A 13365-nucleotide genomic window follows, 5' to 3' on the forward strand; every position below is an offset into this window, starting at 1 on the left:
TGTGTCATTCATGAATTTGAAACATTACCTTGAACTCTGTTTCTCCTCATAATGAAAGTGTCTAGGGTACAAAACTGACGGCCCAACGAAAGAAATTATTCTAGTAATTGTGAGCAAGAAGATTTATCCTGGTCCTGAGAGAAATATGAATGACATAATAGTTGAAGCCTCCGAAAGCGGAGATATTTTACTCATGACCACAACCAAATCCTGATTGAAATCTGGTGGCGTGATGTTAAGTCATGATTCTGAGAAGCCAAGTCCAGAGGGACCAGAGTAATACGGTCCAGGCGTATAGTTTTCTGATGAGCTCACTGTACAAGGGGACAAAGCTGGGACTGTCTTGAGGAAAAGAAGTTAAGATATCCTTTATTTGACAATTTCTCTGGTCTATCAATTTTCTCACTGGGATTTTGGTGACAGCTGCGTGGCAAACCGTCTAACCCTGTGGTCATTCTCCCGAAGTACAGGTACTCTTCATTGCTGACTGGAAGAATATCCACGTGCTCCAGGTATTAGAGGGCAAAGATGATTTAATTGGGGTTATTTAAGAGCCGGGTTTATATTTTCCCACTCGTCTCTAGGTTTCTTGATAACCACAGTCTGTATCTAATTCCAGTTGTAGCTCCAATACTCAATGCAGTGCCTGGCTCAGAATGCTCATTTTGTGTTTGTGGAACCATCTGGAACTCATTAACGAAGGGTGATGGTACCTCACATGCCAGTGGATGATGATCTAATTAAGAATTCTACCTACATGCTATCCTATTTCTGAGGAACTCCAAATGATAAGTATGACAACCTACTGTGAAGTCATGTTTTAAAATTTTCTTAGAAAGTGTTTAGGAGTTAACATGACTACACATCTAGTAAGTAAATAAACTCTTAATCTTCCAGTGATATCCTTAGCTGTCCTTTGTGCTGCAGAATCAGGAATGCTGTTTCTAGAAATACTAGGTTCTGTGACCAGAGCGAACCACATCATCCCACTGAGAGACGCCTTTACTTTGTCTGCGTTGGTGTGGCATGTATTATTACTTGGCATGTTAAATAACTAATTTCTTCTGGCTTAACAGACATTTGATTCTCTCTTAATCTGGGCCTGTATAGGAAAATTGATTAAGAATACCACTAGAGGCAATGGGAAAGCATAATATAGGCCTTTTATCCTAGAACCAAGATATTCAGGTTTTATTCTCCTACATTGGGAGCTATCTTCTTTTGGAGTGTTTTTCAAAAAGAAAAGTTGTTATTCACTACTGAATTAGATAAGAGCATATTCTCTGATTTCCTCAAAAGAAGATGTGGCACCGGAGATGAAGAGAATGGTTGATCTACTCAGGCTAAGGTGATTGCTTGTAAATTTTTTCCCATCAAAATATGTTCTTCGTATAAGGAATATTTCAGAAAAAGTTATTTTTCCTATAGACATTATTCTTAGGATATTTGGGTAGTCAGCAGTTATCTGTAGAATATTTTTTAATGGAAAGGTAATAAAAATTTATTTCCAGCTTCATTTACTAATCATTGGAAAAAGGAGTGAATTGGATGACCTAAGCTTTTATAGATTTTTCCTCAAAAGTTTGAAAATGGAGGGAGGGGGCAAAAAGACTCACGGCAGCTGGTTGTATTGACTTTATGGAATCAAAACTGGCACTAGTGAAGGAGGAAATAGCTTAGAATTAAAAAAGAATATTCTTATTTAAGAGCATGTCAATAGCAATATTGGGAAGCGGGCTTTCAATTTGTGGTGGATGCTCTACCGTGCCACCCGCATGCCCCTTCCAGACTGCAGAACATATTTCTCCAGCTACCAGGAACGCTGCCTACACACAACCCTCAGCTGTCAGCCCTCTCTGGGAATTGCCCTTGGCTGAGGAGAGCTGTTTTGCTCAAGGTCACCCTTCCTTGCTGGGGTGAGACTGCATCCAGTGATTGGACCATGCCAAGGTATAAAGGCCTGGCCCCCTTGATCCAACTCTGAAGTCTTGTTCCAGCTCCAGAACTCCCCTTGGTTTTGGCTGAGTGTTTGTTGTGACTGCATCAAGGCCCAACTCCTCCCTCTGCCCAACAGTTTTCCTTCACTCCCCCACAGGTGTTAATCCCAAGAGAACTTCCCAGTAAACTTGTTGCACAAAGATCTCCTTCTGAAACTGCTGCCCAGGAATCTGACCTAGACCTAAATAACTCTGTTTTCTCCATGGTCAATCTGAACTATTTCCTTCAGCATTCATGTGTGAAAGCAAATGTAATAGTCTTCTTTGAAAGAATTTTCTTCTGATTTCCGTGTGGTCTCATCATCTATTAGCCATTTCTTGATGGTATTCTCTAAGAATTTATGAAAGACAGAAAGGATCTTAAGAGACTAATTCAGGAGAGGGATTTCATTTAAGGGAAATGATGGGAGAGAATACATTTCCTGCACAGCTCTCAGTAGGCTTATGGTTTAGGTAAAACTTAGGAAGTGAATTGGTCATTCTGTTTTCAAAATAAGAAGGCTAAATTTTATGTGTATTTCTGCATCCAAATAATGCACAATAGGATCTACAAGGATTTACATAAATTAGGCAGGACATTTATAAGATTGATGACTTTTTCTCAGCAAATTGTTAATCTAAATTATCCATGCTGTAGGACTACATCTTGTGTCATCTCCCCTTTTTCCCACCCTGCCCCCCGGCCAAATCGGTGAGACAGTGTCTTCAGCAGCTGATCACAGATCTCCCCGTGTGATTCTGTCTCAGCATAAGCATTGTGCTAATAAGAAGAGAGAAGGAGGAAAACATCTGCATCCTTCAAAATAAGTAGATTCCGAAGATATGAGTATTATGTTCATTCTCCATGTAATGAAATCCTGTTCACTAGTCTGTTGTTGGAGGATTAGGGCCAAGCTGTATGTCTTACTCTCGTGTGGCTCTGACAGCAGTGGGGTTGATAAGAACCAGAAATTGCTGCTGTCCACTGAACATTTGTGTCGGGGGACCGTGCCTGCAAGCTGTCTTTGGATTGGTTGGTTGTAAACCCTGGGAGTGTGCACTATTGCTGTGATCTAATTCCTTCAGCTCCTTATGGTCCATTCTCTTTCTGAATAGACAATATATACTTATCATAGAAAGTTAAGTGAAAAAGAGTGATAAATATAGATTTATTAAGAGCACGGGCTTTGTACTCAGAGAGATTCCGGTTCCAGTGGCTCTGCCACTCACATGTGACCTTGGAAGAGTTTTCTTTTCTCCTATTTTTTTCCTCCCCAACTGGCCTTTAAAATACCACTATATGCAATGCCAAAAATTCAAACAGTACAAAAAAGTATACAAAAACCCGAAGTGTCCCTTCCATCTCAGTTCTCCTTTTCATTTCCTTTCTCTAGTGGCAACCGCTGAACGGTTTTTTGTGTGTCTTTTAAAAAATTTTCTATGCTTGTAAGAACTGAGGTATGTGTAGGTATATCCTTGTTTCAAAACAGAATCTTACCATGCATATACAGTGTTCTGCACGTGCTTGTTTTCAACCTAAAAATGTAGCTTAGAGAATATTTCATTTCAGTACACAGAGATCTACTTTATTCTTTTTAGTGGCTGCATTGTATTCCATTAAGTAGGTGAGCCGTGATTGAATGGGTGTACCGTGGTACATCTCTCTAATCCTTATCAATGGGCACTGATGGTTTCTAATAGATTGCTGTTACAAATAGTACTGCAATAAACATCCTTATACATCCATCTTTGAGCACCTGTATGATCGGTTTTTTAAAGTAGAGAATCTGTATCAAAGTGTGTGAACATTTACGTTTTTGATAGATGTTACAATATGGGGCAGATGACTCAATTTCTCTGAACCTCAGTTTTCTAATCTCTAAAATGGGAGTAGCAACAGTACCTATCTCATAGAGTTGTTGTGAGGATTAAATGAGAACTTACATGAATCATTTTGCCAGATAGAGCAAATGAAAATATAGGATGTCCAGTTAAATTTGAAATGCAGATAAACAATGATAATATTTTAGTATAACTATTTCCCAAGTATTACATGAGTCATGCTTATACTAAAAAATTATTTGTTGTTTATCTGAAATTCAAATTTAATTGGGAGTCATTTATTTTTATTTGGCAGCTCTATGCATTAAGGAGTCAGCTCAGTCCTGGATATGGTAAGCACTCGGTAAATGTTCGTTGCTAGAATTGTTATTAGACACTCAGGGAAATGCTATCACTCAACAAGTGTTTTTGGAAATGATTCTACATTCATTAATTTATTTATCACTCAATCAACAGATATTTATTGAGTGCCTACTATGAACTAGGCATTATTCTGGGTCCTAAGGATACAAAGGTGAATAAAACACAGTCTCTATGAGCAGATGAATACTTTGGTATGTTATAGATCTGACATGGGCTTTAGATGAAAGAAGAAACCCAGCTCAATATATGTGGATTAATTGGTTAACTAGGGCGGGTCAGTTATACTGACCTTCTTTCTTATCTTCTCTCTCTAGTACACCAACACGTCTTCTGTAGCTTTTGGGGAAATCCTCTTTTCAGGAATCTGTTGCTAATGGGCAATCAGGAGCGTTAGATTGTGGAAAGGATGGCAGTAGCTTGAGGAGACCATTGAAGATCTCCTCCTTCTGTCCGTTAAGCTTCAGCAATGGGCTTGGTATCTTGCTCAAGGTAAAGACTTGATTGATAGCCTCTGGAGCCAATAGTTCAGAGTCATGGAGCGTAGTTGGTGCCGTCTCAATCTCATTTTCTCGAGGAGGTTCTTAGCAAAGCCTAACAGCCTAACAGTATGGTGGACCTCATTAGAAAGAAGCAGGTTCAGACCATTTATCAACGATTATTAGACACAGTTGCTGTCTCTCATCACCTTTTCCCAGAACTCAGATTCTCTGATATTCTGAGAGTAGATATATAGCGAGTGTATTTTTAAAAATTCTTTCCTTAAAGTAATTCTGGTCAACATTGTGTGGCAATTAAATCCCATATGTTTTATGGTGCCTTGGGAATTTAAATTTTTTGAGTCCATTACTTGAATCTTGGCTTATTATTTAGCAGTTGTCTTGTGAGTTTACTAAAATAAAGGCTATCTTATTACTCCATCTATTTTTGAAAAATCTGGTTCAAAGAAGCATTAACTAGATTATGTCCATTTCAAAACCTGAAATAATTATATGATGATATGAAAGTTGAAGCATATTTTAAAATCTTGAAATTTCTTGATTCAGTGCAATTACATGAAGAAACTTGCATTTGGAATATTTATATGCTACAATTCCTCCACGAGAGTGGAAGGGCTTTTCTTCGCAAAGGTAAAAGCAAAGTTTGAAGGTGCTGAGTCTGTGGAGCCAAGTGTCACCGTTCCAGCACACGAAGCCATCGTGTGTCCCCTTCGCAGAGCCGTGATGTGGCTTGCTTCACACACAAGCCCTGAGAACAGCTGCACCACATGTGGAGAGCCAGGAGCGTCTGTTTTCATTGTTTCACGATGATGACGAAATGCAATTACTCTACAAGCTAAAATCTTAGAAGAGCTCTAGAAATATTTTAAAGATGAACTTTAAAGCAAACCTTCCTATCTTCCCCTCCAGTCCTGCTGGTCTGTCTTTGATGTTGTGTCGTCAATGGTAATGGTGGTGGGCAGGAAATAAAAATGGTAGGATTTAAAAGATAACCGATTTCAATTCATTTGCAGGTCTTTTTCAGTTTATACTTGTTCAGTAAGCTTGGGTACTTCTGTAGCTATGAGCCTTAGTGCTCATTGAAATATATCTCTGAGGTCCTAGTCAGTGCAGTTATAATTACCTACTATGATAGAATAGGAAACGACATTAAAAAAAAAATCTCCTCTGATTGTATTATACACACTGATTGTTCTATAGATATATATTCAAAAAAGGGTTTAACCAAGGCATTACACACAGCCTATGGTTTACCAGTATCTCCAGATCCTTTTTCTTCAAATCTCTAGTTATATCTGTAGAGGGTTACTTTCTCCTCTCTAAAATAATCTATTTTATACTTCTTCCTTTTCCTCTTCATTCAGTTTCTGGTAACTTCTAGAAGTCATTAAGATGAGTTCTCTCATAATCTTACTTTGTAAGGGTTGTGCTCTTTTCTTGCCAGGGTGCTGTCCTCCGATCTGACAGGTGTGTCTGTGAGATGGTTGTGTAGGTTGTTGGTGAGGTAGTTGAATAGGGCTAGAGTTGGGGTCAACATCCACGGAATACCGCTTGCCGTTTCTTGCCAGATTGCTAATTGGTTTTGGGTAATATTTCTTTTAAGGAAATATCCCATGCTTGTACACCTTCACAACAATATTTTGCTTCAACCTCAGAAAAACTTTGTTAAACTGCATTATTGTGGTGAAGGTTCTGCATAGCTCATAGACCACAGAAGTGATATTGTGTCCCATGGAATTTGTATATGCATATACCAGAAAGTTGTTTTTTTTCTTTTTTCTTTTTGTTTTTGTGAGGAAGATTGGCCTTGAGCTAATGTCTATTGCCAATCTTCATCTTTTTGCTTAAGGAAGATTGTTACTGAGCTAACATCTATGTCAATCTTCCTCTCTTTTGCATGTGGGATGCCGCCACAGCATGGCTTGACAAGCGGAGTGTAGGTCTGTGCCCAGGATCTGAACTTGCAGACCCTGGGCTGCCACAGCAGGGCATGCAAACTTAATCACTACTCCACTGGGCTGGCCTTCAGAAAGTTTTTAAGATCTCGAATACTTTTAGTCCTAAGACTTTGGAAGCAAAGTATACGGAGTGCTCCTTTTTTAGAGGAGGACTTTCCATGGGGATAGATGGAGAGGGGGAGGTGAGCAAGGATGAGCAGATGTTGGAGGATGTCTTGAGTAACAAAGGGGCCTTTTGAGAAGAGGAGCTCATAGAAAAACAAATCAGAGAGAATTTAAGTAAGAAAAATCATGGAATACTACTCAGCCATAAGAAACGATAAAATCCGGCCATTTGTGACAACATGGATGGACCTTGAGGGTATTATACTGAGTGAAATAAGTCAGAGGGAGAAAGTCAGATACCATATGATCTCACTCATAAGTAGAAGATAAAAACAATGACAAACAAACACATAGCATTGGAGATTGGATTGGTGGTTACCATAGGGGAAGGTAGGGGAGGAGGGCAAAAGGGGTGATTAGGGTCACATGTGAGGGGATGGAGTATAATTAGTTTTTGGGTGGTGAACATGATGTAATCTACACAGAATTTGATATATATTATGATGTACATCCGAAAGCTATATACTGTTATAATCCAATGTTACTGCAATTAAAAAAATAAATAAATTAATTAAAAAATAAATAAATAAAAGAAAACTCAGGTTTTGGTTTGTTCTCCCACGTAGTGGCTGTTGCTTCTTACCTGTGCAGACTGAACTATCAAATTTGCCTTTTGAAATGTGTAAGAGATCCTCTAGGGTTCCCTTTTTGCTTTGGTTGATTTTCCATTTGGGTGGAAGAAGTAGTGTAGGGTCCTTCCTAGAGCTTCTGGTGTGTAGGAAGGAGGAATAGAGTTTGGAAATGAAACTTAATATCATCTCAGCTTCTTCCTAAAGAAGATGCACTTTCAGTGAAGACTTCAGGGCAATTTAGTATCAGTGCAGTTTCCAGAAATAAAGATACGGTCTCCATCTCAGTCCATTCACATCAACTTTTATCTGAGATACTGTCCCCAAGAAATATTGCTAATGCTCCAAAGGAGGTATCTCCAGGAGAGGTAAACGAACACACAATCCTTACCTGTAAAAATAAATAAAATGAGATTTAGAAGCCTCCCTAGGTTCTCCCGTTGTCATTGAACTAGATAAAGTGCAGAAAAGTATGGCATTGGAAAAATGATTGAATTCTGGCTAGAGATGAAAATACTGCAATTGAAAACTTTCCAGAACAACATGTACTTGGACCCATATTAAAGAAAAATCTTTGAATGTTTAAGCCAGATGACCCAGCAGCATTGATAGTGTGAGGCATATTTCACAGTTCTATAAATATTTAAAACTATTTTCCAGCCTATAAAACAAGTAAATTAGGTTGTTTTTAAAAAACTGCACAATGAAATTAACCTGCCCACCTTGACTTGTGGGGGAACCTGCCCTACTCATCCCAGCCTTCTCTCCTACAAGGGAATTGCTGAGAAGGAAGTGCGAGGAAGGCTTCCAACTTGGAAAACAAAACTGGTTTATATCTCATTTCTAAATTTCAGAAGGGATGATTAGCATCACAGTATTAGCATCCCAGGCCACAGGTGGTCTGTTCCCAGATGGCCTGTCTGCCTAACTCGTCATGAGGGGACTGATCAACTAGACCCAATAACTTTTCATCACAAACCCCTGTGATCTTGGTGAAGGGCAGACTTGAGCTCCATTATATACATGAGCCGGGAAGAAAGCAGTGCAGCAGCAGCTTGGCTGTTTTGTTCTCAACTCTGAGCTTTTGGTCCTAGCCATTAGAATGCCATCAAGCCCGTCCTTCAGCCACCGTGCTTATAGCTGATTTGTAGGTGGTCTTTCTCATTCAGTCTTCCAAGACTTCTTTTATCACCCATTGTTGTGCTTGTCCTTTCCAAAATTTTTATTCTTTTCATCTTACTTGCACTTTAGCTACTGTCCTGGACCACTCTCCTTGCTTCTGTCTCCTCTTTCACTTCTTGCCTCCAGTTAAACAGACTTCTGAGATAATGGCAGTGATGTTTCTATATCTATTAATACAGAGTTTGATAAGGATGTCAGTAATTGAATTTATTTTAACCTCCCCTTTTTTAATGTTCTGGCCAAGGAAATGTAAGCAAGAGTTAATACCTGCTTTATAAAGCTGACACCATGGGGTGGTGGAGAGAACACACAGCCAAGAGTTAGGCATCTTGAGTTTCGCCATGCAGATATTAGTAACTCACTGGGTATCCTTGGGCAAATCACTTGACCTCTCGGGGCCTTAGTTCCTATATCATGCAGATAGAAGACTGTTGTGTAAGGTCTTTTGAGTTTAGCATTCTAGAAAAGTCTTATCTGCTTCTGTTATCTGATTCTCTGTTATGAATACATTCCCTTGATTCTTTTCTGTTCCTGAAAAAAATTAATTTTGTTTTTGTTCTTAGACTGCAGAATGAAAAATGGATGAATGTCAAAGTGGGAGACATCATTAAATTAGAAAATAACCAATTTGTTGCTGTGAGTATTTAGTTTTGTTTAAAGAATTTACCTCAGATTAAAATGGTATATGTACTGAAGTATTTACATTTGTAAATTTAGTAAATCCATTACTAATTCAGAGTAATTAACGAAGGAACACCAGGATGTATTAGTAAAAAGTCTCCATTATAAAATGTTTTAGAAGACGTATTGATTAATTACTTTCAATCACATAGTAACTCAGACAAGGATGACTGATTATCACGTGTCCATCTGCTTCATGATCTTTTAAATTAGTACATACAAAAGATTTTAAATCAGGCTGTAAATCGTTTCATATAATTAAGAGCTTTTAAAATGCTTCCGAGTACTTTAAAAAAAGTTTGTTCTCACCTATTTTGAATACTATTCTTCAAGAATAGGATTAGTCTATTTGAAGAAAAGATAAACTATAGGAAGAGAAAATGTATGCTTTTTTTCCAAATAATAGTGATCAGAAAACGTCTATGGATTGTTCCGAATTAATAAAATGCCATTTATGAAGTTTTTCTTAGTGTATCTAATGCACTATAGTTTATATTCTCAAACTGACTATGTTACAATTTTCTTAATAAAATACAAGGGGTCAGTTCAATAACTAAATTATATGTGATTAACTATAGTTCATATTAAATGAAGGGCAATAAAAGCTATATATTAGATTACTTATGAAAATTTGTGAGTGCAATTTTTATATATTGAGTTGTGTTCTTCATTAAATGAGACATTTTCCCACAGGAAAAAAATGTGGCTCCAAGATTTATTTAAAAAAAACAACTCAGGGGCTGGCCCAGTGGCGTAGCGGTTAAGTTTGCCTGCTCTACTTTGGTGGCCTGGGGTTCACTGGTCTGGATCCCAGGTGTGGACCTACATGCCACTCAACAAGCCTTGATGTGGCAGGCGTCCCACATATAAAGTACAGGAAGATGGGCACAGATGTTAACTCAGCGCTAATCTCCTCCCCACTCCCCCCAAAAAAACTCCAACTCAGTTGAGACTCCTAAATATTCGCTTTCAGAAACAGTCTTCTTTCATTAACGCGCAGTGTGTGTATACTGATGCTCTCTCTTGAAGAACCTATGCTAAGGGGACTACTCAGAGGACAGGCCATTCACAAAGAGTTCACACTTTAAATAGAGAAGTGTTTATTTCTCTGACAACCTCAATTCTTTGGAAAATAGCTGAGAACCAAAAATAAAATTGTCACAGAAACCAAAACAGTGGTCTCAAAGTCTGCACTCTGTGACCTGGGCTCCTTATATGTAAGAAAGTTGGCCAGGTTCTTACAATCTATCTATATATCTATCTATCTATCTATCTAATTTATTTTTGGTGAGGAAGATTGGCCCTGAGCTAACATCTGTTGCCAATCTCCCTCTTTTTGCTTGAGGAAGACTGTTGCTGAGCTAACATCTGTGCCAATCTGCCTCTATTTTGTACGTGGGATGCCGCCACAGCATGTCTTGATGAGTGGTGTGTAGGTCCATGCCTGGGATCTGAACCCATGAACCCTGGGCTGCCGAAATGGAGTGTGCAAACTTAACCACTATGCTACGGGGCCGGCCCCACAATCTGTTTATTTTATATTAGACACAATTTAAATTAGCTTGTCCAGCTTCTTTTCCAGCTCATTAAAGATTAGGAGCACTAGGGGGTGGCATCTGTTAGAAGAACATACTCTGTAGGGAAGATGGAGGCAGAGAGAGTGAGGACACTGGATGGGGAATTGGGGGAGACTGAGTCTTCAATCTCTTCCCTCAGTGACAGCATATTAGCTTCTCTTCCTTTGGTTTCTTCATGTGTCAAATCAGGGTGCTAGACCACTATGCGATCTCAAAGATCCCTTCCAGCCCTTACATGCTGCGATTCTCTGTCTGAACTGAGACTAGACTACAAGATTCTTGAAGGCAAAGAGCATATCAGTTTACCTCGTCTTTAACACATAGCGCCATGTTGGATCGTAGGGGCCATACAGTAAATGTTGGCTGGATGAATAAATGTCATTCTTTTGTGAGAAAGAAGACAGAAAAAAAAAGGAAAGTGGATATAAATTTCCAAAATTCAGCTGTTCTGGATCAATGGGATACTAATAAACATCTATATGCCCTAATTAAGAAAAGATCACATATATCCAGGATTCTTTGCTTAAGAAGAAAGAACTCCATGGAACTCATTGTAGTTCTACTTTCAATGAAAATGATTACAGTGAAAGAGATTTGGTGCTTCTAAGTGGATAACCTTAGCTTTTTTTTAAAACTGGTATATGTGGAATTCTAAGATGTGTACATTCAAAAGTTTTTTTGGCAACTACTTTATGCCAGGTGTGGTGCTAGATTGTAGTGGAATTAGCAAAAATTAAAGTATGCTGTACATTTAACTATTATTCTATTTGGAATTGAGTATTTCAGGGGCAATGCCAGGTACTTTTCAACTTCAGGTAGTTAGTAAAGACAGTGCATTTTGAGAGTCCCCTGGATATGCTCTAACAAGGGTAACTATTAGCTTGAACTCACTTGTTTACTAACACTATATTATAGTATGTTCATTTATCACATTCTTTGGGGTGAGTCCCAGAAAGGCAAGAGTCAAATTTATGTCTCAAATCTCCTAACCTCATTGTACCTCAAGACCAGCATATTTATGCTCCAACTTGCCCACTAGCCTTGATGTTCTAATCTGTACTTCCCTTGGTCTTCATTTTTAATTTAGTTATATTTGCCATGTTATAGTATACATGCTAGCTTGCTATTGCAAAACCTTCTGCGGAATAAGGCATGAAAGGCAAGTGTAAGTGCAAGCATCAGGTGAAAAGAGACCAGTGTCATGGGTGCACTGGTAGCATTGTTGGAAGTGAATCATGCATTTAGACAAGTTCCCATGAAGTCAGTGATCCACACGTCCCAGCACTGTCCAATGGAGCTTTCTGCAGTGAAGGAAATCTTCTATAGTTGTGCTGTCCAGTGTGATAGCCAGTAGCCCCCTGTGGACACTGAGCACTTGAAATGTGGCTAAGGCAACTGAGGAAGCTGAATTTTAAATTTTATTTAATTTTAGTTAATTTAGATTTAAATAGCTATGTGTGACCTGAGGCTACCTTATTGGACAGTACAGATGTGGCCTTTTTATTGTGGCTACGTGATGGGGTGGGAATGCTCATTCTCCACTCTTCCCTACATCCTGTCCTTTGCATTCTCACTTGGAGGGACAGCCCCAAAATAACACTCTCAGCATCTTGCCCTGCTTTGCTCATTCCCCTCTCTCAGAAGTGACTTCTCTGATTGCCAAGTTTGGAGACAGGGAGTTGTGTGCATGACCCAGCACCTCCTTCCTTCCCTTTCTCTTTGGGCTCTGCGTGTGTGCAGACAGTGCGTTCTGCCCTGTTCCTTCTCACTGCCCGTTTGACAGGAGCCACTCCCCGTGGTGGGGGCTGGGGGCAGGTCCAGGTAGTTTAGAGCATCCAGTGTCTATGACTAGATGAGTCTAATGGGAATGAAGTATTAGCAAGCCCATTCAGCCCACAGACCTAAAGCCTGATCTCCAACAGCTTTATCAATAACAAAGATGATGTTTTTATCTCCATTGATGTCTGACTCCTACAATGATAGCTCTGTGGGTTTAATCTCCGGATGAGTGAGGAAGGGAGTTCTCCAGATGCCAAAACTCTGCCGTGCCTCTTGATCAGGTCACTTTGTTTGAAGTTTTTCCATGTCTAGCAACTCAGCGCCTACAAAACTATTTGCAAGGACAAACAAGTGCTTTTATGGGGGAACTGCTGTAATTGCTGGCAGTACTGATGTGCCTCCCCGCTCCCCGGCATCCGCTGGCAGAGGCTGTGAGAGGGCTTGTATCTGGGGAGCAACATTCACAGGTCTCTGAAGAGACTCACTTCGCAGCTATTGCATCGAGATAAATCTTGGGACACCACGTCACAAAGATCGTGATGATAACAGCTAGCATTTATTGATACAGCTCAGGCCATGCACTGGACAATATTACAGACTCTTTATATGACAACTCATTTAATGTGCACATTAGCCCAATGAGGGCAGGTTATGTACTATTATTATTGTTCCTATTTTACAGATAAGAAAGCAGTGGCACAATGCCATCGAATAGCTTGTCAACAGAAGAGCCAAGTGTTAAACCCAGGCCCTGTGGGTTTTGATCTTATTCCTAA

At 39.3% G+C, this 13365-nt stretch overlaps 1 protein-coding gene across 12 annotated transcripts in view; it reads left to right on the forward strand.

The window, feature by feature from the left end:
• The window catches only part of ATP8B4 (ATPase phospholipid transporting 8B4 (putative)), a 216286-nt gene that overhangs the window by 89296 nt on the left and 113625 nt on the right, over positions 1 to 13365 (forward strand). For 11 of the 12 annotated variants that reach the window (XR_002799642.2, XM_023617657.2, XM_005603053.4 and 8 more), the window contains one exon: positions 9116 to 9188. Coding sequence is in view for 11 of the 12 variants with exons in the window: in XM_023617657.2 (XP_023473425.1) it covers positions 9116 to 9188 (73 nt within the window). In the remaining variant the exon portion in view is untranslated. Of the gene's footprint in view, positions 1 to 328; positions 513 to 9115; positions 9189 to 13365 lie in introns of those variants that run through there. The other variant, XM_070236839.1, reaches the window with a different exon arrangement.

This window comes from Equus caballus, chromosome 1 (genome assembly GCF_041296265.1).
Source record: "Equus caballus isolate H_3958 breed thoroughbred chromosome 1, TB-T2T, whole genome shotgun sequence".
Classification (NCBI taxonomy): domain Eukaryota; kingdom Metazoa; phylum Chordata; class Mammalia; order Perissodactyla; family Equidae; genus Equus; species Equus caballus.